Here is a 26,522-nt window from a genome sequence, read left to right on the forward strand (position 1 = left end):
TTACAATGTTGCAGTGCCAAAATAGATTATTAATGGATAAAGCTGACACGTATCAGCAAGTTGCCGAAACGGCCGCTGTGCGATGTGCAAAGTATAAATATCGAAAGCGTAAAGGAAAAATTAATATGAAGAAAGTATCCAAACTAATTTCTAAGGCAGGAGTTGATTGGGATCCAGATGAGTGGGATGGCAATATTTGGGATACTAGTGATGAATCAGAGGATGATAGGGAAACCCTGTGTGAAAACCGACAACAGTACTCAAATGAGTTTCATGCTGTAGCCAAACCAATTGAGCGGAGAAAAGCAGTAAATGCGCCAGGTGGGTAGTAAATACTACCACCTTAGAAGATTTTACACAGCAAGAAGTAACAGATTTACATGATAGGTTTAAACAAAGATCATCAGAGCCCCTCATATCCTGGCTAGTGCGGTTATATGAGGGAGGGGCTGCAGGAGTTAATTTGGATAATGGAGACTCACGTAAGTTCTGTTTATTGTCTAATGAGGCAACTGTGCAGGATGAGTTTCGTAATTTTCAGGATGCAAATATGTCCTCGATGTTAGCATTGGCTGCTCGTGGTGCATCCAGGCGTTATCAGATGGAGTCAGGTTGGCCGGCTAATGATAAATTTTGGTATACTTTGAGGGATTGTGTACAGCGAATAAAAGAGGAAGGTATGAAAACTGCAGTATTTGTTGGGCAAGCAGATCAAGTACTGGATACTCCCTTAACTGTACAAATTAGAAACAAAATGATTAAGCTTGCTCCGCCAGCATATAAAAATGTTATTAAGACGCTGCTCGTTAATGAGACAGGGCAGCCTTTACAGCATGTTATTGAGTCCATTCGAGAGCTTGGAGATCAAGGAGATTGGGGTCCCAAGGATAAGTACAAGGACAGGGATAATAAAAAGGATAACAGTCAGAAGGGAAATTTTGGTGATAGAGTCCCCAGAAGGGACATGTTTAATGCCCTAATGAGAGATGGAGTCCCAATAGACGAGATAGATGGAATAGATACTTTGGAAATGTGGAGATTGTACAAAAAACGGGGCTTGCATAAAAATCAAAATAAAAGTGTGGGAAAACAAGATAAAGAGGATGTTACGACCTCTACTGGATTAAAAGCACAAGAGTTGAGTGAAGAGTCAAAAGGGATATATCCCTGGGCTGATCTGTCTCAGGCTCAGCGATTTAAATCAGATTAGGGATCAGGTCAAGCTCCAGTAATAGGGCGTATACAGCATGTAGATGACCACCCGTACGTTAATTTAAATATATATTGGAAAAATGGAAATATACAAAAAGTACAAGCCCTAGTTGATACGGGAGCGGAGGCCACTATAATTGCTGGGAATCCAAAATATTATAAAGGGCAACAAGTCACTATTACTGGATTGGGGGGAAAACAAACCCTTGGTGTACAGGCTATGGTTGAATTAAAAATTGGACAACTTCCTAAAAAGAAATATTCTGTGTTGATTGTACCTATTAAAGAACACATAATAGGTATAGATATATTAAAAGGAATGCAATTAGATTTGCCTGATGGCCGATATCAGTTTGGTGTTCGTAATTGTAAATATGTAAATACTGTTATAGTTGGTCGGTTAAAAATGCCTCCCGTGGACTTACCTCCAGCTGTTAAGACTGTGAGAATGAAACAATACTGAATTCCGGGAGGGCATAAAGAGATAACTGATACAATACCAGAGTTAGTCAAAACAGTCAGTATGCAGAATTATATGCTGTTTTTCAAACTTTAAAGCAAGAAAATTTAGGAGAGTGTTATCTATACACAGACTCGTGGTCGGTAGCTAATGGGTTAACTACCTTGTTGCCTACTTGGCAAAAACATCCCAGGACAGTTCACGCAAAAGAAATCTGTGGTAAGGATTTATGGCAGGAGATATGGGATATTGTATTTAAAACAAATGTTACTGTATTTCATGTTGATGCGCATTGTCCTATTGATTCATTAGAACATTTATTCAACTCTATTACAGATGAAAAAGCAAAAGTTGCTGAAGCAGAGACCCAGCCCATTGATGATATAGACCTTAAAGGTTTGGCTTCCTGGGCACATCAGAAAAGTGGACACTTAGGAGAAAAAGCCACGTATAGATGGGCGCAATCACTGGGAATAGGTATTCCATATGATATCATTAGAACAGTGATTTCAGAATGTCCCATATGCCAACATACACAGCATAGACCAATACCACATACTATGAAAGGACAGATTGCAAGGGGTAAATTACCTGGTCAAATATGGCAAATAGATTAGCATGGCCCCTTACAGAGCAACGCCAGATGCTGCAGGTTTAGATTTGCATGCTTATGCAGCAAATACAGTTGCTCCACAACAAGTTCAAATTATTGAAACAGGAATAAGAATTCAAATTCCTCAAAAACATTTTGGATTAATTTGTGCCAGTCAGGATTGGCTATTAAAGGTATTCAGGTATTAGGAGGAGTTATTGATTCAGATTATCAAGGAGAAATCAAAGTAATTTTACTGAATTCAAGTGATACTGATTTACTTATACAAGCAAAAGACCGTATTGCTCAAATAATCATTATGCCAGTCTATCATGGGCCAATAAATAAAGGAAATCCTCCAACTGTATTAACAATAAGAGGTGATAAAGGTTTTGGAGCTACGGGAATTCAAAGTGGTGCAAAAATTTGGATACAGCACCCAAATAAACAACCAGAACCTGCTGAAGTAATTGCAGCAGGAAAAGATAATGTTGTATTAGTAATCAGACCAGGTCAAGAGAAATGGGATTATGTCCCAATAGAAAAATGTTATTTACGAGAATAATAAACTGTATCTTTTTACAGATCAACATTAAATGAAAAAGAAGTCTTACCTATGAGGACTGAAAAACTCTTTCCCAAAATGGTGGTTGGATTCCCAGGACGATCAACTATCTTGTGGCCCTACCCAGTCTTTGCTCCAGGAAATGGAGGTCGGGTTTGTCAAGTTCTTATTTTGGCAGGACTTGTGTTCCTGATTGTCATGCTGACTACTACCTGTGTGTATCAACCGCAGGATCTGCCATGGTGTGCACAATCATCCGATCAGCTCAATGGGAGCAGAGAGAGATCTAAAAGGGCACTGTCTTTGCGAGGGGACAATTTGTGGGAGTATATGGCTAAAGATGTATTGAACACTAGCTACATGTGCTTAAAGGATGTCCTAAGTGCTGGTGAACTAATTGAGACTTGTTTTATTGCCATCCCCACACCCACAACAGTTTTGACAGCAACATTTCAAAGAAAATATAATGACTCAAATGTTGAGGACTCAGATACTGAAACTTATATACCTGTTTATGCATATGTTGCAGATCAGAATGCTACAAGAAAAATGAAAAAAAGTTTTCTTTCTTTGATCACTCACCATATAACTGCAGCAGATGTGTGTTATAATATGACTTGTGATAGTGAAAAGATTCCTGCATGTATTCAGGCAAAGATTGATACTAAAAGACCCAAACCACCAGTATGTTCTAGAACTATAAGGGAATGTAATAACATTACTACTAATATGTTGTGTAATCATACAATCCTCTCTCCCAGTCTAGATAAGTATGTCCCATTGCCAAAAGGATGGTTCTTTTCTTGTGGAAACATTTCCTTTACTTATATTCCAGCCAATATTTCTGGAGGGCCTTGTGCACTTACCAGACTTAGTTTAACTATCCCTACAAGCCATATATTACAAGATCAGACCATACATCGCTTTAAAAGAAAGGCATCGTATGAGCCACTCCCATCTGATTGTGAATCAGACTTACATTTGTTTGATAAATCAGAAATTATAGCTTTAGGTGCTTCACTGGTTGCAATACCTGGGTTAACCATATATCAAGGCCGTCAAATTAATAAGATTGCTTGTATTATAGTCAAGAGTATAAATGCTACCAGTAAAGCTATTGCTAGTCTCTTAGCAGATTTTGGAGATATTAGAAATGCAGTACTACAAAATAGGGCTGCCATTGATTATTTGCTTTTTAAGCATAACCATGGTTGTCAATATTTTAAGGGTATGTGTTGTTTTAACCTTTCTGACCATTCTCATGCCATTAACCAACAATTAGGTATTCTACATAATTTAGTCACTAACATCACTGAACATAAGGATGAAGGTTGGTGGGACTTGCTTACTAGTTGGATCCCTGATGTGGGAGGTTGGGTTCAAACAGTTATAGAAGTAGTTTTGGTTGTGATATTTTGTCTGATCATAATTCAATGCTTACCCTCACTAATATCTATGTGTACCCCAAAGCAACAAAAAAGTATAACTTTTTAAGTATATACTTATAGGTATACTATATATAGTGGATAATGTACCCCCTACTGTAATTTATAAAGATATTATGTTACCGAGGAGTTATGTGACCATATAAAAGCACGAGGCCGCAGGCCGAGTGCTTTTATACAGGTCACATAACTCCGAGGTGACTTTTAATATCTTTATAAATTTCAAGTAGGGGGTACATTTTTCATTATAATCTAAAGTTTCAGAGAGAGAAGGGAAGTTGTGGAGGGGTGTGCCTGTGTGAGTGCTGAGGGAGAGAAGACTCCTACACAGACTGACTGAGGCTTACCATGAGGTCATGGTGGGTGGTGGCACACTGCAGTAGGCAGTCTCTCTGTTCAAGTCTCGTGAGCCGAGACCTCCACACTCTGTCTCCCCAGACTCCACACAGGGCAGTCACACAGTCTGACTCCAGCCAGCGAAGCAGAGGGGAGGGGGGCGTGCCGGTGCAGCACAGCTGTGACGTCCACACTCTGTCTCCCCACCCACCCAGTCTCCAAGACTGAAGAGTGACAGGGTGTGGGAGGGGCAGAAGAGGGAGAGAGGCACTGATCATTCCCCATTGATTTGTGTTTCTGGAGCACAAGTTTATCTGCTGCTGCTGCTCTTAAAGAGCCTCCCTGCAGCAGGGCTATTTGGCAGCCCGAACTCTGCGTGAGGCTGCAGCAGTCACTAAACAGCGGCGCTGCTCCTAACAGGAGGGGGAGGGAATTAGGTCAAAGGCCGCCTCCTTAGACGGCACTCACTGCCTGACATCTCCGCTCCCTGGGGCTTAGAGTTTTGGCTCTGGGGAGAGGAGCGTTCCATGCCGTATGCGCTGCGTGAGTTAGTACGATTTAATCCCAGCAGTCAGAAGGGAGAGGGCAAGAGCGGAGGTACAGTAAAGCTGCAGGGAGACGGAAGTGGTGAGCAGCAGAGGAAGTGCTGACCCAATAAACGGCGCGTTCCGACGTCAGAACGCGCCGTTTATAAGGATATAATTTACAGTCTGGTCCCATAGGGAAATGACCAGACTGTAGATTATAACCCAATTATTTAGTGGTATAGTTACAGTTACCATAATCTTCGATAGTAGGAAAGTAGGAAATATAATTTGGTAGTACATCCAATATTGATATCATTGATTTTCATATGTTGTGAAGTCTCTCGCTTGTATTTCAACAACCGAGGGTCGTGTGAGATTCTATTGAATGCAATTGATCAAGGGTCGAATGTGATACAAATGTGACATGGCAGGCCATGTATGAATGTGAATGTGATCAAGTGCATTCAATATGGCTCCTTAGTTGTAAAATGGATGTACTGATATTAGCAGGAGACCAGGGAACAACTGGAGTTGAGTTATTCAGTCATTAGCAGGAGAACAGGGAATAGACTCATAAACATATAGGTATGTTTATTAAGGAGGAAGCTCATATCTTATTCACATAGTTATAATCAAAATACACAGCAATTATATACAGCAATTATTTTCATTCACATGGTTATTTCCATTTTCATGGTCATTCTCATGGCCATGTCCTGGGCATGTAGCCATTATTATTATTTTATATGTCTATGTGTAATGATCTATTACTTTGTTATTGTACCAATATAAAAAGGAGCTCAGCTGGGGGGGCTTCGGGACTTCATCTACAAGCAGACGTGTTGTGTAGAATAATTGGTCTTGTAAGGACCATTGGCCGATTGATGTGCTCTGGGAGTCGCTGTATTTGATTTGGGCCCGGGGTCCCCCAGCTGATGTTCCTCTCAGAAGTCTGCCAAGGGAAGCTCGGCTAGACGTTGCGTTGTCTTCAATCGGTATTGTATTACTTTTCTTACAATATATTATTCTTCTCTAATGATGATCAATGTGTGTGTGTTTTATTTCCACCCCTATATTTGATAAGTCTGCTGGGGGAAGTGCTCAGTTAGACATTTAGTTTGTGATAAGTCTGCCAAGGGAACTTGTAGCAAGACACATGTCTAAGGGGACACAGGGACCGTGGGGACGTACCAAAGACATCCCACAATAGGGAGGGAAGACTTTTTTTTTTTACATAACTACCGCCTGCAACACCTTCTTGCCGAAGGCTGCTTCTGCAGACAGGCAAGTATTGAATTGATAAAATTCTACAAATGTGTGTAGGAAGGAACCAGGTTGCTCCCCTGCAAACTTGTTCAGCCATAACCACATTTCTGTGAGTCTTTCTGTGATATGAAAGGATACCACCTTAGGAAATAATCCAGGTACCGCCCAATCTTCATGAAAGACCAAAAAGGGCTCTGAACAGGATAATGCACCTAGTTCTGACACTCGACTGGCTGACAAAATTTCAACCAGAAAAACCTTACATGTAAGTAATTCCAATCCCACCTCTTGTAAGGGTTCAAACGGACTGTCCAAAAGAGCATTGAGGACTAGATTCAGATCCCAAGGTGGCTCCGGGTGCCTGAAGGGCGGAGTGATGTGTGACACTCCCTGTAGGAATGTGCGCACATCATCCATAACTGCTATCCTCTCCTGGAAGAGGACTGATAGCGCTGACACTTGAGCCTTCAAGAAACTCAGTCCCTTTTGCTGTCCCGACTGAAGGGATTGTAGAATTCAAGGTAACTGAAAACAAGAAAATGAAACCTTCAGAAAGGCACCATTTTCTGTAATAGTCCCACACCCTGTGGTAGACTTTGGACCTAGTCAGCTTGCGAGCCTTGATCATGGCGAGTATGACCTCTTCCGAAAAGCCTTTTTGTCTTAAGACTGACGCCTCAAAAGCCATCCCATTAAGGTGAAGAGTTGCGGCTTGTGATGAAATAGAGGTCTCTGAGACAGAAGATGTGGAAATAAGGGTAGCTCTACTGGAGGTTCTAGTGACAGATAAAGAAGACCTGAATACCAGGACCTCCTGGGCCAGCGAGGTGCTGCTAGAATGACTGTAACTGGTTCCCTGGCGATCTTTCGTAAAACTCGAGGCAGCATGGGAAGAGGAGGGAACACATACGCCAGATGAAACTGCCAGGGTATTCTCATGGCATCTACCCCCTCCGCTAGAGAGTCTCAATGTCTTGCGAAGAACCTAGGCACTTTTAGGTTGTGTCTGGTCGCCATTAAGTTGATCTCTGGCTCTCCCCATCTTAGAGTCAGTACCTGGAATGCATTTTGATGCAGGCTCCATTCTCCTGGATCTAGTCGAGGTCTGCTTAGGAAATCGGCTTCTACATTGACCACTCCGGGAATGTGAATAGCCGAGATCTGGACGTTCTCCTTTTCCGTCCACTCCAGAATGCGAGACACTTCCCGATTTGCACGTCTCCTTCTTGTGCTCCTTGTCGGTTGATTTAAGCCACCGCTGTGGCATTGTCCGACTGAATCTGAACTGCCTGGTTCCGCAGGAGGTGTTCCCATGACCTTAGAGCTAGAGCGATAGCCCTGATCTCTAGAAGTCCAAAGTCCAAATTCCACGAGAAGATCATGCTTGGAAGGTTGCTCCCCACCCGATGAGACTGGCAACCGTCGTGACCATCAGCCACGATGGTTCCAAGAAGGTCTTCCCTTGCTCCAGTCCGCCTGGGAAGATCTATTCTTTGGTAGATAGACTTCCATTTCCATAGTCGCAGTACTGTCGTCTATAGTGGTCGTAAGTGAAACTGAGAGAACGGTACTGCTTCCATGGTCGAAACCATGAGACCCAGTACCCTCATACATGACTGAACATTCAGCCACTCCGACGTCCTTAGCATGTTGATTGCCTTGCAGATCTTGACCTTTTTTCCGGCGGGAGAAAAATCTTCTGGACATCTGTGTGAAACTGCAGCCCCAGGAATGGTGACAGACAGGATTTGCGAATGTTGATTGACCAACCGAACATCTGCAAATTCTGAACGGTCAGTTGTACATTCTGCTCAGCCAGGCTCATGGACCTTGCCTTGATGAGGAGATCATCCAAGTATGGAATGATGAAGACTCCTCAGACCCGAAGAAAGGCCGCCATGGATGCCAAGATCTTCGTGAAGACACGAGGCGCTGATGTCAACCCGAAGGGTAGGGCCACAAATTGGAAGTGCTGGTTCCGAAAGGTATTGTTGGCGTGAAATGAAAAGTGGGACATGCAGATATGCGTCCCATATATCCAGAGAGGCTAAAAAGTCTCCTGGTTCCAGAGCTCAAATGACAGATCGAACTGATTCAATCTTGAATCTGTGGTATTTGATTCACTTGTTCAGGTGGGCGAAATGATCCATCCTTCTTTGGCACTATGAAAAGGTTTGAATAGTAGCCTTGAAACTTCTGCTGTGAAGGAAAGGGCACAATGACCCCTGACTCTTGCAAGGACCGAATTATGGCCAAAAAGGCTTCCTGCTTTTGTCATGATGAAGGAACTCTGGAAATGAAGAAACCTCTCTGGGGTAGGCGGTGAAATTCTAGGCTATAACCTGATGAGATGGTTTGAACGACCCAGTGGTCATCTATATGTTGTGCCCAGACACCCGTGAAATGGCATACATATTGCTACTTTTTGTTACTCATCTTTTTAGTCAGGACTCTCCTATTCATATTCCAGTCTTTTATTCAAAGCATAAAACTGGTGAGCTGCTGAATAAAAACTATATCAAAAACTACAAATTATAAAAAATTAACACCAATTGCAAATTGTTTCAGAATATAACTCTCCATATCATGTTAAAACAGAAGGTATTCAAAGACTTTTATCAACACATGCATCCCAGGGAAACCTTCAGTAATCATAAAGCATTTACTATTGGCAGCAACTTCTATGTTTTGGAAATAACACTACTCACTGACCATAATAACAAGTGTCGAAATTTGACAACCCACAGTTAGGCTTATTTGTTGATACCGTGCAAAGTTAGACCTTTGCTGTAACCAATAGCAACCAATTCTTGATTAGTTGACATATAGTATATATATGACATATACTATAAACTAAAACGAGAAAAATTCTGAAATAGTTAAAGGAACTTTTCTAATGTTTTTCCATGTAGAATCATCTAGATGAAACTGACAGATTGTTTTAATGACTAACCAAAATGAAAACCCAGTACATAACAAACTACTTCCTCTGAATCATTTAGTAGTTAGGCAGGTTTAATAAGACAAAAAGGTTGAACTTGGTTGGTGTGTCTTTTTTAACCTCATCAGGGCTGGAATTAGGGGTAGGCAGAGTAGGCACGTGCCTAGGGGACAAAGCTGGGGGGCGCCAGGCACGTACCTGCTTTGTCGCCTACCCCATGTCCGGTCCACTCTCTCCCCGACTGGCGCTTTTTTTTGCGTAAATGCACTTCTGTGCATGTGCGCATGCCGGTTCGTGCATGCGTGCTCAAGCACAGTCTCACGCATGCGCGCTAGAGCATACACTCAGCCGACGACGTGGCTGGCCAGTTTGCCTGGGGTGCCTGGCCGAGTTGCCCGGCTCTGAACCTCATCTACTATGTTACTTATTTTTTGAAAACTTAAAGAGGTGAAGATTAAAAATGAAAAGTAAACACTTTACATATATTGTGGATAAAGCGAGTAGGTGGTTTAAGCAAGATTGACAATTAACAAAAAAGGCATTCTTAAACTACTAAAAAACAGCAAACGTGCCAAGCTGTCTGAATACAGGAAAGTTACAGTTTCGCTACAATTTTTCTTTGACAGGTAAAATTATATGAATAAGGAGTCATATTGCGGAAGACTTTACCTTGGTTTTCTGCACGTTTCACCAGAACAGCTTTTATAGGTTTGGCCGGCACATCCTGGACAGGTAGTCTCTTGAATCCAGACATCAGCTCTAGGCCATTTTGGTAAATCTCACTGCCAGAAACCCCCACTTCACTGCCAGACTCTTTCCTTTTATTGTAATATCCACGTGCCTCACTGCCAGAGTCCATCACATCACTGCCACTCTCTCTTCTCCTGGACCACCTTCCTGTATCGCTGCTTGAACCAGCTGCTTCCCTTCCTACCTTCCTCCTTGCATAATCTACCCCATCACTACCAACGGTTCTTCCCCTTCGATGTCTGGCTTGACGAGATGAGTGAGTGAAAGATCCCTGCGAGCTGCGGCCACTAGATGAATCCCCTTCATATCCTCTCGCTGTGTCCTCAGGAGGTTCCTGATTTGTGCTTTCATATCTCCCTCTCCATGGTAAAGGGGAGTCTGACCCATCATCCTTGTCTCTTCTTGAGGAATCTGAGAAGACAGGCTCTGAGAATTTTTGCGTATTGGAGGAATAAGTAGAAGCTGGATGCATAGAATTGCTAGCAGGAACCTGAATTTTTCGCGGCCGTTTCACAGTCTGTAATGAAAGAAAGTGATGTGCTGACTGTTTAAGCATTGTGCTAAAAGCTTCCTAAAAACTTAAAGGGCCCCCTTCTCTGTAATCTCATCTAGCAATTTGTATTTCCTAAACCACTGCAAAAGAAAAGTCTCTCAAGTAAATGAACAACTTTTTAAATAATTGTAAGATGCTGCTGACATTGACAAAAGGATACAAGTTGGTAGGACTTGCAGGCAAAGCAGCTAAAAGAGCAGCATGGAGATTTTTTGTTGTTGTTGTATAGATTATATAATAGATAGATAGATGTGTATTTACAAATGCTTATGATTTAAATTGAATTTACAATTTGCTAAATTTTTTGGCAGTTTTTTTATGTACCTTGTAGGTCTACTGAATGCAGTTAACAATAAGCCACTAGCCAGTTTCTGGTAGTACTGCTATGAAAAAACCCTTTGAAGGCAGTACTTCTAGTAACATAGTTAAATCGGGTTGAAAAAAGACAAAGTCCATCAAGTCCAACCCTCCAAATGAAATCCATACACACACCCCTCCATACTTTCACATACATTATTTATACCCATATTTATACTAACTAGAGTTTAGTATCACAATAGCATTTGATATTATGTCTGTCCAAAAAATCATCCAAACCATTCTTAAAGGCATTAACTGAATGAGCCATCACAACATCACCCGGCAGTGCATTCCACAACCTCACTGTCCTGACTGTGAAGAACCCCCTACGTTGCTTCAAATTAAATTTCTTTTCTTCTAGTCTAAAAGTGCCTTTATTCCAGAGAAAACAACCCCAACCTTGAAAGTCTCCCCTCATAATTTAAGTCTTCCATCCCTCTAACCAGTTTAGTTCCTTGTCTCTGCAATCTCTCCAGCTCATTTCTTAAAGACTGGAGTCCAAAACTGCACTGCATATTCCAGATAAGGCCTCACCAGGGACCTATAAAGAGGCATAATTATGTTTTCATCCCTTGAGTCAATTCCCTTTTTTATGCAAGACAGAACTTTATTTGCTTTAGTAGCCACAGAATGACACTGCCCAGAATTAGACAACTTGTTATCTACAAAAAACCCTAGCTCCTTCTCATTTAAGGAAACTCCCAACACACTGCCATTTAGTGTATAACTTGCTTTTATATTATTTTTGCCAAAGTGCATAACATTGCATTTGTCAACATTGAACCTCATTTTCCAGTTTGATGCCCAGTTTCCCAACTTAGACAAATCACTCTGCAAAGTGGCAGCATCCTACATGGAACCTATAGTTCTGCACAATTTGGTATAATCTGCAAAAATAGAAACAGTACGTTAATGCCCACCTCCAGGTCATTAATAAACAAGTTGAAAAGTAAGGGACCTAGAACAGAGCCCTGTGGTAGTCCACTTACAACACTGGTCCAATTAGAAAATGTTCCATTTACCACCACTCTTTATAGTCTATCTTTTAGCCAGTTATCTATCCAGGTACAAATACTATGTTCCAGGCCAACATTCCTTAATTTAACCAGTAACCTTTTGTATGGCACTGTATCAAATGCTTTAGCAAAGTCTAAGTAAATCACATCCACTGCCATCCCAGATTCAAGGTCCCTGCTTACCTTCTCATAAAAAGAAATTAAGTTAATCTGGCAAGATCTATTGCGCATAAAACCATGCTGGCACACACACATAGTATTATGATTTGCTATAAAGTCCAGTATCTTATCCTTTATTAACCCTTCTAAAAGCTTTCCTACCATTGACATCAGACTAACTGGCCTATAGTTAGCAGAGCTAAGCTCGCTAAGTACCCTTGAATGAATAGTTACCTAGTTACCAGAGGAGCAGTTTGCAACAGGCCCCTGTAAGGACCTGGCTCTGCTATGCCACCGGATGCTGTGCTCTGCTATTCATATCAGATTTTTAATCAGGCACAACCAGGAGTACAATGCAGCTTACCCGAGGTGGAAATGCTTACTGAGTACTAAGGAGTGCACTCTTGTGCCATTTTGCACTTGAGCCCTAGGGTAAAGTAAATGATACCTATGTCATTTTATTACACAAACCCTAGAGATATGTGGTATTTTTGCCTGTATGTGAGATTTAAATTTCTTTACAGAGTTTAGATTTATCAGGGGTTTTATAGTAGCCAGGCAATGTTTATTTAATTTTGTGTAATAATGGAATGAAAACATTTGTTGATAATAAATCAATAAAATGTCAATCTCAAGTTAATATAGCCAGAAATGAAATTGCTATGTGCAAATTTACTTTGCACAAGTACTACTTTGTAAGCAGTACAAAGGAAGGGGATACTGCACTGCAGCTGCTATAAACTGAGTTAATACCCATTAATTACAACAGATAATTAAGACTGATCCACACTTATTCTTCATGTTTTGTGGCCAAACCTTTTCCTTAATGGTAATGACATGTAGTGTTTAGCTCCTGCATTTTGTTGTAGCAACAAAATGAAAAGAAATCCCTTGCCATTGTTATGTGTTTATGTGTAACTTTCAGCCCCCACTATGGCACAGAATTTCTGAAATTTTGTCACTGCGACAAACTTGGAATACAAGCTGCCATATACGTCATTGCCCTTACAGACGAAATGTGGACAACACTTAAACTTCTGGAGTAGGATGGAATAAGGGAAAATTGCGACATACTTACCGTAATTTTCCTTTCCTGGTATCTCTCCATATCAGCACTTATCGGGTTAGCCTGTCCGTCACCTCATTGAAGAACCACTCTCACAAGTAATTAAATATCCAGCCAAGGTACCTACCCGCGTCTTGTGAAAAGCTTTAACCGGATAGTACTTAGGGAGGGAACCTGCTGATGGAGATGGAGAGGTACCAGGAAAGGAAAATCACGGTATGTATGTAGCAATTTTCCCTTTTCCCTGGCCCTCTCCATATCAGCACTGATCGGGATATAGCAACCTTCTCGACAAAACGGTGGGCAACACAACATGTGCCAGAATAAATTATCTTGATTCGTTTAATATGCAATTAATGTGCAAAGTAGACAGTGGAAAGAACTTCACAGCCAAAATGAGCACAGTTTGCTGAAGCCACGTCTAGACAATAGTGCGAGACACAAGTATTAGGAGATGCCCAGGAAGCCGCTCTGCAAATAACTTCCAATGGAGTACCAACTTCTGCTGCCCATGAAGCTGCTTGACCTCTGGTTGAGTGAGCTGAGGTTGTAGGAACTTGCAATCCTCTGGAAGAATAAGCCTTCGAGATGACCGACTTGATCCATTTGGAGATAGTTAATTTGGAAGCAGCTTCCCCTTTCCTATTACCTCCAGGAAGGAGAAACAATCTGTCGGTTTTCCTGAAAGCTTGAGTCGCTGTGCAATATGTATTCACCGCTCTTCCGATATCCAGAGAATGTAGAGGATGTTCTCCCTCCTCTGGATTATGGACCTGGAAAGAAGGAAGAGACAACTCGTCCCTAATATGGAAGTTGGTGACCACCTTTGGTTTGAAAGATGAAACAAACTTCAGAATGACCATTTCTTGAAGGAACACTGGACTGTCTTCCCCAAACTTCAAGGCCTGTAGTTCCCCCACTCTCTTAGCTGATTAAATTGCTATGAGGAAAACTGTCTTCAAAGTCAGCAGTCCAATAGGAACTTCCTGAATTGGCTCAAAAATATGTTCTGATAAAAATTGAAGAACTAACAGAATTTGATCTGATTGCCGCTTTAAAGAATCTGACCACCAGTAGATGAAGAGCCCACCGAATTCCCAAAAAAGCTGAGATAGCTGAAATATGCGTTTTGAGGGTGTTGGTCTTTAGCCCACTGTCTAGGCCTTGTTGAAGGAATTCAAGGAGTTCCGTCACCGAGACTGAGGATGAAGATGGATCATTGCCCTTCCTCTTCTTTTTAAAAGCTTTCCAAATGCTGCAATATCTTGATTTGATAGTTGGCTTTCTTGAGTTCATGAGAACCTCAACTACCTTGGAAAGCCCTTGAGCCTCTAGACCTTTTCATCAATCTCCAAGCCGTCAGGGCTAGGCGACCTGGGTCCGGGTGAACAAATGGTCCCTGAAACAGAAGATCCCTTGATAATGGCAACTTCCATGGAGATCGCACTGATAACATCAGGAATGTTGGAAACCATGGTCTCCTCGGCCAGGCTGGGGCAATGCTGATGACTTTTGCTCTGCACTCCGTCACCTTCTTCACAATCCTTGGGATCAGAAGAAGAGGAGGAAAGATGTAACAAATTCTCTGGCCACTGCTGTACTAGGGCATCCACTGCTGAGGCTTGCGGTTCCTGATTTCTGGAAATATAAGTCCTGCATTTGGCATTGTTCGCTGAGGCTATCAAGTCCATGCAAGGATGTCCCCATTCCTTTACCAGTTGATTGAAGATCCTCTGGTGCAGTTGCCGTTCGAGGGGATCCAGGGAATTCCGACATAAGAAGTCGGCTTCCCTGTTGAGATTTCCTGGAATGTGGACTGCTGTTAGTTCGGAGACATGTTTTTCCGCCCAAACAAACACTGGTTCTATCTCTGACAGCATTGATAGACTTCTGGTTCCCCCTTGCTTTTTGATGTATGCGACTGCTGTAGTGTTGTCGCTTCTGATTTTGACCCTGTTTCCCAATAATTCTTCCTGGAAAAAGGTGAGAGCCTCTAAAATACCTCTAGTACATTCGAGGGCATGTCTGATAAGGGCTGTTGCCACCAGCCTTGTGCTGCTTTCCCTTCTAGGACCGCGCCCCTACCTGATCCATCGTGTGTTAGGGTGACCCATCTTTTTGGAAATAAAGGAACACCTGTAGACTGTGTGTCTGGAAACACCATTGCATGGTTTCTCTCAAGGGTTGATCGATTTGAATTAGGATTTCTGGGTCGACAATCCCCCATTTTGATCAATTGGTACCGAAGAAACCTCATGTGCCAATGTGCCCAGGCCACTAACCGGATTGAAGATGTCATAATCCCCAGTAGTTGTGAGAATAGTGCCGATGGAGCCCGAGCTGCCGAAAGGATCCATGACCCCAGTAATTGAAGATCCTGCTGTGTCTGAGTTGATAGTTTCACCACCCCTGTCAGGGTATTCAAATTTTGTTTGAGCTTTAAGTTTCCTTGAGATTACTTCCCATTCACTTCTGATGAGCTCACAAACGTCCTGATGTAAGGGAAAAGTTTGGCTTTTCTTCTTTATTCCAGGAAGAAACGAAGTAGAAGGTGCCTGGTCATCTTCAACCAAACCCAGAGACCTTTTTACGGCTTTAATTAAGGGTTGGACCATGGAGAAGTCAAAGGAAGGAATATCCCCATCACACTTCAGTAGTTGTAGTGTGTCTTGCCGATGAGTCCTTGTCCTTCGAATTGGGTTTGGAAGACTTCATCACTGAAAAAGAACAAAGTCTTAAGAGTTTAGGTCATCTACTCACAAGTGAGACCGCAGGAACAGCAGAGTAGTGGCTGGGCAGTCAATACAGAAGATGCTAAGCGCGCCTGAAATATGAATACTTCCTGGTAGCGCGTTAGTTCCTGGAGTGCAGCTCTACCAATCCCCTTCTGCCACCCTCCCTGTCCAGCAAAAATGGAATACGCTAGACATGGCGCGGGCAGGAAGTGACAGCCCTTCGCACTCAGCTGCCAGTAGCATTACCGCTCACTGGGAAGACCGCCGGACGGGGGAACCTGAGACAATCAGACAAGTTTCCGCAGGTCTATGCTACCCTCAGGCAAAAAATAAGAAGTCTCCTTTAAAAAGGAGTGAGGTGAAGAAAAGAACCAAATAAAGACGGGGGTAGGTACCTTGGCTGGATATTTAATTACTTGTGGGAGTGGTTCTTCAATGAGGTAAGGGAGGGGCTAACCCGATGAGTGCTGATATTGCTTCAGTGCAATGCTGAAAAAAACCTTGGTACTGTACACATTTTTATTAATATTAGTAGCATTTCATAGCATTTTAAAATTATGGCTTACCACATTTGCAGTCTTAGTGCATGATTTCAGTGTTTGGATGGCAAAGGAGGATGACATATTTTCCATTGAAACGCCATTAACCATGACAATGCGATCTCGTGTCCTGCAACCAACATAAAAGTAATATGTATAAAAATTATTATGCACAGGTAAAACTCTTGCATAGCAGTATAGAAAGAAATGAAAACACCATTTTGAGTTACAATAACTTACTGCAGTCTACCGTCAGCTGGTCCACCTCGGATAACATCTGAAACAATGACAGAATTGTCTCCATCTGTTCCTAAAGGACGGTCTCTTCCTCCAGAGATTGCAATACCAAATCCTTTGCGAGGGTCCTTAAAATAAACAGATAGTATGGTATTCAGGATCGCCAAAACCTAACATGTGGAACTGAACCAAAGCACTGGCATACTATTGCATCCAAGAATTTCAAGCAACTTGTGAGCAACATTAGAATCTATTCAATATTATTCCAAAGCCTATAAATTATAACCTCCCAAACAACAAGTAAGCACAGCCTAAGTAACACAAACTGACACTAAACATCTTCAAATGTAAAACTGCATGTGCCGGGACCACTACAGCCTCCTCCCACAACACTGAACCTCTCACAATTCCTTTAAGGTTTGTGAAGAGGTAGGAGGACTGATAACAGATGCAGGAGGGCTGACAGCATATAGATAGAGACGGTCCAAGGTGCTATTGTTCTAATAACCGAGATCTTACATGGTGAAAGTCACATCTGGGATAATCTAGCTGCATTATTGCTGGTACTTCTCTGATAGTGATGACAGATGTTTCAAATTATTGGCCAGATTAAATTTAAGAGAAAAACATCAGCATCTATTAAGTTGTGATAAAGAATGAGTTTTTCCTGATTAAATTGTGTCTGGGTTAATTATTATACCACACTAGGCCAGTATTTAACTGTAGATTACATCTCCTCAGCCTACCCTTGTGATGATGCAAATACAAATAAATATTGTGCTAGTCAAATAAATAAAAAAAGTACCAAGATTTAATCTAACGCTGCCTGGCTTACCCGGATTAGTGTCACAGTATACTGTTCCCATATTGTCATTTCCTCCATATCTGACACCTGAAAACAGAAGATTATTGTAAAGAACTGATATAAGTGTAACATGCACATCACAAAAGAGATTTAAGCAAGCAATGAATGGAATAGCACTGCAACTTCAGGCCAATTATACATATTGTATTTTGTGCTTACAATTCACTAGTAACTTCACCTTGCGATTACAGATAATTTAGATGCTAAAAGCAGGAGGTTACATCTGTAAAGGAATGTCATTTAGGACAATTTCTATCACCATATATTTTAAAGATAAACAATCAGCAAAATGTGTGCCACTACTCTATGCATGGAGTAAGAATTATTTTTACAGCACAGCCAATGACAAACTTTGGACTCCTAGGCAGTGACCTTTTGGAGATTTTCAATTCAAGATTCCCCCTTAGCTTGTAATATACAGCAATGCAGGTGACTCCCCATGTTTTTTGTCACAGCAAGGAAAATCATACACAGCCAGCAGTATAACTTTTTACCATCCGTAATGGGACTAGTAAGCTCTGTAAGCAAGTATATTGATTTGCAAAGATCCTATTCATGGTCCTCCTGTCACTCTCTGTCAGCTGACTACATAACCTAATGATAATGTTGGTGACTGCTGTATATATTTCAGCAAATCCATGTGTGATAAGAACCCGGTACTTTTTTGTAGTCACCTAGCTCTGCTTCCTTCTCTCTGCTGTGTCACATGCCTACACAAGTGGTTGCAGAGGTTTTCAACTCCATCTCAAAACTCTGTTTGTTTCACCCCATGGAAGGCACCAGCTGCTTCAGGAAGAGATGATTTTTCATGATTACATGATACATATATTTTTTCCTCCAAGCCAGCTAATAATTTCAAGGAAAACCCCCTAGCCTTAATGCTCAATTACACAGCGATTGCCTCCATGGTATTGCTGCACTTTTGCATCTTGCGTCAGAGAAAAATCCAGTGCAAGGTGAAGAGTCAGCTTTGTACTAAACGCCTGCCACTGGCAGGCAGACAGATTGTATTGATGAAAATGACAGGCTGCTCAATAAGGTTTGGTGATTCTCTGCCAGTTAAAAAAAAACTTCAGCAAAGAATACATTACTATGTGGTATAAGCATAATGAAACCAAATTTCTGAATGGGTGCTGTGGTTTACACTGGGTAAAGTTTTATAAACACCTCTAGCAATGATACAGGATTTGTTGTATACAACTGAACAATATGAGGGATCTGCAACTGCTGGAAGATGCTTCACTGAAAAGATCTTTTGCACTAATCAACATAAATTATCAGAGCCCCTTGTGGGCATACCTCCTCAACATGCTGTCAGTCATCCTCTATGCTCCATCTTTGGTCAGTCATCCCCTATGCTCCATCCTCTGTCAACCCTCCTGCATGTTCCACTTAAATGCTAAATTTAAGATTACACTTTAAGGTTTGCGAGGAGGTAGGAGGACTTACTAAAAAAAAGCTGTTAAGGCCAAAGCTATCAATGTCCATATATTAAAAGCAGCTAGTTTCCTGTAAAAAGATTTGTACAGATGTTTAAGTACCCTACTGTAAATTAAAAGAAAATTTAAATTCAGCAAATAATTCATTAGTCAATGAACTTTAGGGTGCAAAATAATTAATAATTTTAGGGATTACATTTTTTCGTGTACATTACATAAAATGTATTTGGAATCCTCCAAGACATATTGCCTATAAACCTTAATTAATTAAATTCCCAATATCTCAAAATAGTGTGTATGTATTTTGAAGTAACTGTAACAAAACAAGATACGTTACAGATTAATCCACTTCTTAGAACTCGCTGAAAACCTGCTTCAACGAATATTAAACTTCAGCATGTAATTTACAATTGCTGGTGCATTATAAAATGTACTTTACATTTTCTGAACAAATACACACACCCACATTGTATATATACACATTTACAGACAAGGTTTCAACCTTAAGGTGTTTTTTTATTCCCATTTGTATCTCACGGATTTGTCAGAGCTAGCAATAGTAAGAATTCATCAGTAATTACAGAAATGTGCAATAGCCAGCTTACATTTCTACTTTTTCCAACTGCATGCTTTTGCCAGCAGTAAATGATCTTCAAAATAATGCTTTTGAATTTCATCATAATTGCAACAGGGTTATTTCTGGATTTAGGAGGGGTTTGTTTAACAACCCCAGGCATTGTTCACCTTGTCTACCTGGCAGGTGTAAAATTACAGTCATCTTACCTGGAACCGCACAGCCATACCTGATTTCAAGACAAGCAGGGAGAATAAGGAAAAGGATAAAGTGACCTGGGTCAGAGGGAAATCACTAGGAAATGGCTAGTGGAAATTGAAATGGCTATAAGGTAGGGGTGGCCTGAATACGGATTCACCTGTGCCTTCCTGTTGTAACTCCACCCTCAATCAAACAGGAAGGTACACGGCAGAGACAGGAATAGAGGGGAGAGAGAGAAAGGAGGAGGGATAGAGTAGGACTAGAGAAGGACACAGCAAGTTACAGTATTTAAATGGTTTAGTATTTCACATTGCACATGTTTAAACAAGGTTCTCTAAGAACGATACTTCCTTTAATGAAATGACCTGCACTTATCAGAAGAGGACTTAGTAGATGTTAAATAAAACGGCAAAATAATGGCAAAAAATCTGTTTTTAGAAACAGTCATAAATGTATGAATGTACAAACTGCAGTAAAGTAATAATTATCAATCCAAACATCTTACTGTTTAACATCCAGTATAGTAAAAATGTGATATATATATATACACAAATTGCACTAACAATGTATAAAACGATAAACCTATACTTTCTTTATAGAACAGGCTGCTATATACCATGATTGAGGTCCATTATACTGGCAATAAATCACAACGCAAAAATCACTCTAGCTAGAGGTATTATATCATTGTCCCTGCAATCATCCAATCATCCATAGGAGGGTATGCCTGAGATGATGTAAAATAATAAGATTTTACACAGTGATGCCTGGTATTTGTTTCTCTTTTTTCAACATAACTTGATAAAGATAAACATTCAAGAAAGGAAACACTCTTTCCTTAGGGATTCAGGGTTCTTTTTAACCCTTCGTTCGGATTTGGTTTGAGATTTGCCCGACTCCTTCATGAAAGATCCAGAATTTGCCCAAATACCAAAATAGTGGATTCAATGCATCCCTACTCTCCTCATTCGTATGCAAAACAGTGGGAATTATGTGAATAAAACCACTTTCATTCTTAAAATTTCCATTTTCATGAATTGCCATTTAGGTTGAAGCTCACTCACTGTGTCTGGACTTCCCGTTCTCTGCATATGCAATCAGAAAATGCTGCCTACACTTGTTTTAATCAACCCCAACATTTAAAAGGGGATTTAATTATTATTTTTTTTAATTATGTTCCTGTGATTTCTGCAAGTATTTATGTTAGTAAAGATGGTTCTTTCCCTACACATCTTTTTTTGCATTTTGTATGTAAACTTTTATATAGCACAGCCATGAACAAATTACTTTGATTGTTTCTTTAAGGTTTAATGTACGAAGATATTAGAAACTGCACAAACTCACCCTCCCTCTCCCTGGCTGGTTTGACAGGTTATGATAAATTCTGTCAATACCGAAACTCACCCTGCAGGCATAAAAGGGAAATAGCTTTCCAAATTCCTGCAGTAAAGATAGAACTGCATGAAACATGTGGAAGGATATTTACCATTGATGCAGCGCATGCCATATCAGCAGGATATACTGTATATGGCATATATGAGCATATAAAATAGGTGTTATCTGTATGTGATACCTCAGTAATTTTTATATCTTTTGGGTGTAAGAATGGACACCTCACTAGCATTAGACATAAATACATATACTTATATATAAAAGCTTGGGGGACAGATACAGTTGCACACACTTGCACTTTAACCCCCCCCCCTTGTTTTGGTAAAGTGAAAGAACTGTTCAGTGTGCCATAACTGTATTTGTATAAATAGAGGGATTGGTGATATGTAAATGTATTTGCTAACTTTAGTGTTTGCTTAAACAAGGTGTGAATATAAAAGAATTTAAAATGGATAGACTATGGCTACTCAGTACAAGAAGTGACATGATTCATACATATTTATGTTCCATGTAAGACTAGCAGCTTAAAGGACAATGCAAAACTGTTAAACACATAAAACATTGCACTAAAACTCCCAGAAATGTGTTCAAACTTTCATAACCTGCCAAATTTTGTAAAATAATGATTAATTATGGGGTATGGCCATAGCCAAAAAAAATTGCTGCACTGTGTACGGCACACGTTTTTGTCCCTTGTTTCGTTTTTCAAACTTTGGGAGGTATGCATTAACCCTGCTGAGGTACTTTGCATTTTGGCAACAGGTAGGGAAACGGGTGCTGTACTAGGTGTGGGCACACTGGTGCAGTTCAGGATGGTGGGAGGCTTCTCCTGTCCTACTATATTTTATACCTGGCTTTTATTTAAACATTTCCTGTTAAAAAAAAACAAACCATGGAGCAGCCTCATCGTTGATTATGCTTAGAATGATTTGTTGCTACAGTGTACATACTATAGAGCTGTGTTTTGCTTGAATAAATCCGTTTATTTTTTTCTCTACATAAAATATGCCAATTTTATATTTAAATAAAAACTCACGTTTTAGCATGTTGGTGAATTTATTGGTAGGCAATTGTGTGTCTTAAATAAACATTTTACTACAGCAGAATGAACATCAGTTTGCATTCCTTGGCTACCTTCAACCAACTTTGTCTGTGTTGTTGTAACGTCAAGGGCACTCTGTGGTAGGAATGCCATATGCTGCATGCAAATGAATGAAATGGTCTAAGTCATTCATATGCCTATTTTCTAATGTGTGTTTAATTTTGGTCTCCATCTCAATGAGTACAGAACGTCATGATGAGTTAGAATGATTACTTGCCATTCAGTAGAACACACTGGAAAGCACTGCAAAGCAACCACAGCACCATGTGGTTCTAGGGTTGCCACCTTTGACCTCTGCAAAAAAAACTAGGGGGCAGGATGATAGCACCAGGGGCAGAGCAATAGCATAAGGATGTGTGGTTATGACATTTGGGGGGGCTGTTTGTGCCTTGCGTGTGCTGGGTTGTGAGATCAGAGGTGGTTATTAGCCAGATTATTGTTCTAGTTTCACAAGGCTGAAACCTGAACAGGCAGTTGTGACCCGAACAGCTTAAAGAAAAAACAAACAGGTGGCAACCCTACATCATTCCTGATTCCTGCAAAGCAATGTTTTTTTTTTTTTCCCACAGCCAACAAAGGGCCCCAAGTGCCATTGCCCTTTTCCAGCACTAATTTTGTGAGATAAGATTTTCAGTTAATTTTTTTGCATTCTCAGTTTTGTGACTATGGTTGCCACCTATGGAAAAATGTCAGGATTCCTAGTTTTTTTTCTCAATTTGCTATTTATTACTTTCAAATACTTCTAATTTCGACCATCGAATTGAATTACTTCGACTATCGAAGTCGAAGTTTTTTTTCATCGAATTTGGCCATTTGCGGTCAAAGTAAAATTGTTCGATCTAATAATTAAATCCTTCGAATCGAACAATTCGAAGGGTTTCAGCGATCGATCGAACGATTTTTCTTCTACTTCAAAAAACGTAGAAAACTGCTCTAGAAGGTCCCCATAGGCTAACTTAGCACTTCGACAGGTTTAACTTGGCGAAGTATTGAAGTCGAAGTTTTTTTTAAAGAGACAGTACTTCGATTATCGAATATTCTAACTATTTTACTTTGAATCAAATTCGTAGTCGTAGTATCTTATTCGATGGTCGAAGTATTCAAAAAATTACTTTGAATTTCTTAATTTTTTTACTTTGAAAATTCCCTCTTATTCACTTCGACCCTTGATAAATCTGCCTCTAAAAGTTAACTTTGAATTGAACTAGCCCTTTGTTATGACCAAACTTTACATTTTCTACAATATGACTGTTAAATGGAATTACAGCTAGTTATGCAAAAGAAGCAGTGAATTATATCAGTGAATTTACACAGAAATCTGTTAGCTAAACTGCATCCTTGTTGCATTTTGCACCTGCTTTAGTCTCTGTTAGAAAATACCTCGAATATCATAACTTAATGTTTGTGATGTTTAAAACAAGCGCCTCAATTACACAACAGCTCCAGGTGGGACGGATCTATGAAAACGGAATTGATTTAAAAACCACAAGAAATAAAAGCACACAGCCTGGAATGACAGCTAGCAATATCAATCCGGCGACTATGTAAGTGGAGGGAGGAGGGGCGTTAGGGGCAGGGGAAAGTGCATTACAAGTGCGGGGAAAGGTGAAAGCAGGTCAAGCAAGGGTTGTGCAGAAGCGAGGATTAAATAAGGACTTTAACAACGGGGAATGTGGAACTAGTAGTAAAGGAACCCTGTATCTGACCAAACACGCGTACTTGAAAGAAAGACTTGGAAAAGTTGAAGAGGAAGAACGAGACTGAGTACTGTACGAGGAGCGATCAGAGAAAAATTATGGCTTTTTATACAAATATGGGAACAACGAATCTGCCCCTTCCCCCAAGCGTTTCTTACCTGCTGAGGGTCTCGCCTACCTTTCTCTCTCTAAGGTGTGCTCTCTACAGGTGTTTCCTGTGCCGCTGCATTTCCTGGTGCGACTCTCAGCAGTGCTAACTATGTCATCGAGAGAGGAGGGAGACTCTCGCTTAACCTCTTCCCTGCCGGGCACATTCCGTTGGGTTGTTCTGCATACAATACAGGGCACACCCATTAACACTGTTATATGTTTTCAGGTTTAGCTTTTACTAGGTTTTCCGCCACCCAGTTGACTAGCAAGGAGAAGGATTATTGCAACTTAATTATTTAGAAGGAACTGCTCAAGGAACAGTGATTTGTAATTGTGGATAAGGCGATGTGGGGCTTACCATTTATCCCAGTAACTCTACATTAAGGCCTTTTTGGGGATAGCTTTCCAGGAGTTTTTTTTTTTTAAAAAAACCTGTGATTTTTCTTGGCTTTGTGACCTAATGTTGCCAATGGAGTACCAAGTGAAGAAAATGTACCAATTTTCAATACATGGCAGACACTCTGTATCAGCAAAGCATTTACACAGCCCATGCACACAGTTTGCACTCGATATTAATGCCAGTTCGAAGAAAACTACGCCGCATACTACTGTAGGAGTGCCAAGTTGCCATCTACTTTCTCTGTATGGGTCTTTAGGCCTGGTGCTCAAGTGCAGTTAAAGCAAAGGCTTTTTGCAGCTAAGTTTTGCTTTTTACTGTACTATGTATGTCTACAGTGCTTATCTGCCACAAGGGTTCTCTAGGACATAGAAGAAGATGGCAACATGGCATTCCTACAGGCAATGCTTCTATTTCCTGAAAACGGCACCTGCCCGGCTATAGATTGACACTCCTCAGTGGTTATGGTTTCTGCGGTCATTGTCAATAAACAAAATCTGCCTGACACATCGATGGTACAAGCAGATTTTAACATGAAAATGCACATTTAGAGGCAGATTTATTATTTATTCTATTTGCACTTTGCCATGATTTGTGTAAAGTGCTTCTTAAAGGCATTAATAGAATAGAATCTGGTTACACATTCATTAAATTAACAGTGTAAAAACTGCTAATTATATTATAATGTAAATTGCAAAAGTTCTCTGAAAAGCTATTTGACATTGTTTTATATATATAGGGAGTACATACCCTTTTGTAATTGTAAGCTTTAAAGGGGTAAGTAATCACTTCTTTTCTTTATTAGGCTGCCTTGAGCCATGTCATTAAACTACAACTCTAACAACTTACATCTATCGGAAAGCTGTCATGAACTGATTTTTACTATATGGAGGGCTGCCAGTTGTCCATTATTGATAGAAGAAACATAACAAAATACCAGCATGGGTGAGCAAACTGTGTTACTGGAGTTTGATGATGGAAGTTTGGATCTGTATTTCATCAGCAGCTGGAAGGCAACAGACTGGGCATCCTAATTTTTTAATTAGTATTTTTTTTATTAATACAGGTATAGAATCTATTATCCAGAATGTTTGGGACCTGGGGTTTAGATAAGAGATCTTTCTGTGGTTTTGATCATAATAAATCTGCTAAAAATCCTTTAAACACAGGGTCTTTTTTATTATTACAGAGAAAAAAAATAGTTTTTAACTATTAGATTTGTTTAAAATTGACTAAATGGGACATGGTCTTTCGTAATGCAGAGCCTTCTGGATAATGGGTTTTCAGATAAGGGGTCCTATACCTGAAAATACATGAAAATAACATTAAAAAACCAACATGATAAGCAATCCTTAATTTTCTGAACTCCAGCAACTAGACTCCAATCTGTAATCTTGCCTTACAGTTGTAAGTGAATTTTATGTGACTAGCATGGCCGGATTTACATAGCAGGCATCCCTAGGCCGACCACTGCTCGTCATCCCCACCCCCTCCCCTTTACGTGCATGCATGCGCAAATTTCTTTTGTTGCATCCAGAGCACTGGGGAAATGTTAAAAACTATCAAATTTCTTGTGTATCCTTGGTGCTTTGGAAACAATGCTGTGTGGCTAGGCGGCATGCTGCCCCTAAAATGCTGCCCTAGGCCTGGGCCTTTGTGGCCTTTCCACAAATCCGGGCTTGGTGACTAGCATTGCATCTTACTGCAAGGTATGCTAATAAATGTGGAAACTCCCTATACAAACACAACTCTAGATAGATGAAAAGAGTGTAAACACAAATTTCTTCACCTCAGTTCTCTGTATGGCCCTAAGGAAGGGCTCTGTAGATGTGAAACATTTAGTTTTATTGGATTCTGGTGAAGGAATTAATGTATGTGCTTGTACCATATATCTTAGGTCGTGTTTATATAGCTCATGCACATATTTTATACTCAATTAGGGTTGC

General features: G+C 40.5%; 1 protein-coding gene across 5 annotated transcripts in view; it reads right to left on the minus strand.

Moving 5' to 3' along the window:
* The window catches only part of tjp3.L (tight junction protein 3 L homeolog), a 44,572-nt gene extending 20,232 nt beyond the window's left edge, over positions 1-24,340 (minus strand). The window contains exons 1-5 of one of the 5 annotated variants that reach the window (XM_018249975.2): positions 24,188-24,340; positions 17,595-17,651; positions 16,763-16,887; positions 16,550-16,652; positions 10,014-10,611 (exon numbers count right to left, since the gene is read on the minus strand). In XM_018249975.2, the coding sequence (XP_018105464.1) occupies positions 10,014-10,611; positions 16,550-16,652; positions 16,763-16,887; positions 17,595-17,642 (874 nt within the window). In that variant the 5' untranslated portion in view covers positions 17,643-17,651; positions 24,188-24,340. 5 annotated transcript variants of the gene reach the window in all.
* Between the last annotated feature and the right edge of the window lie 2,182 nt (positions 24,341-26,522).

This window comes from Xenopus laevis, chromosome 1L, assembly GCF_017654675.1.
Source record: "Xenopus laevis strain J_2021 chromosome 1L, Xenopus_laevis_v10.1, whole genome shotgun sequence".
Taxonomy (NCBI): domain Eukaryota; kingdom Metazoa; phylum Chordata; class Amphibia; order Anura; family Pipidae; genus Xenopus; species Xenopus laevis.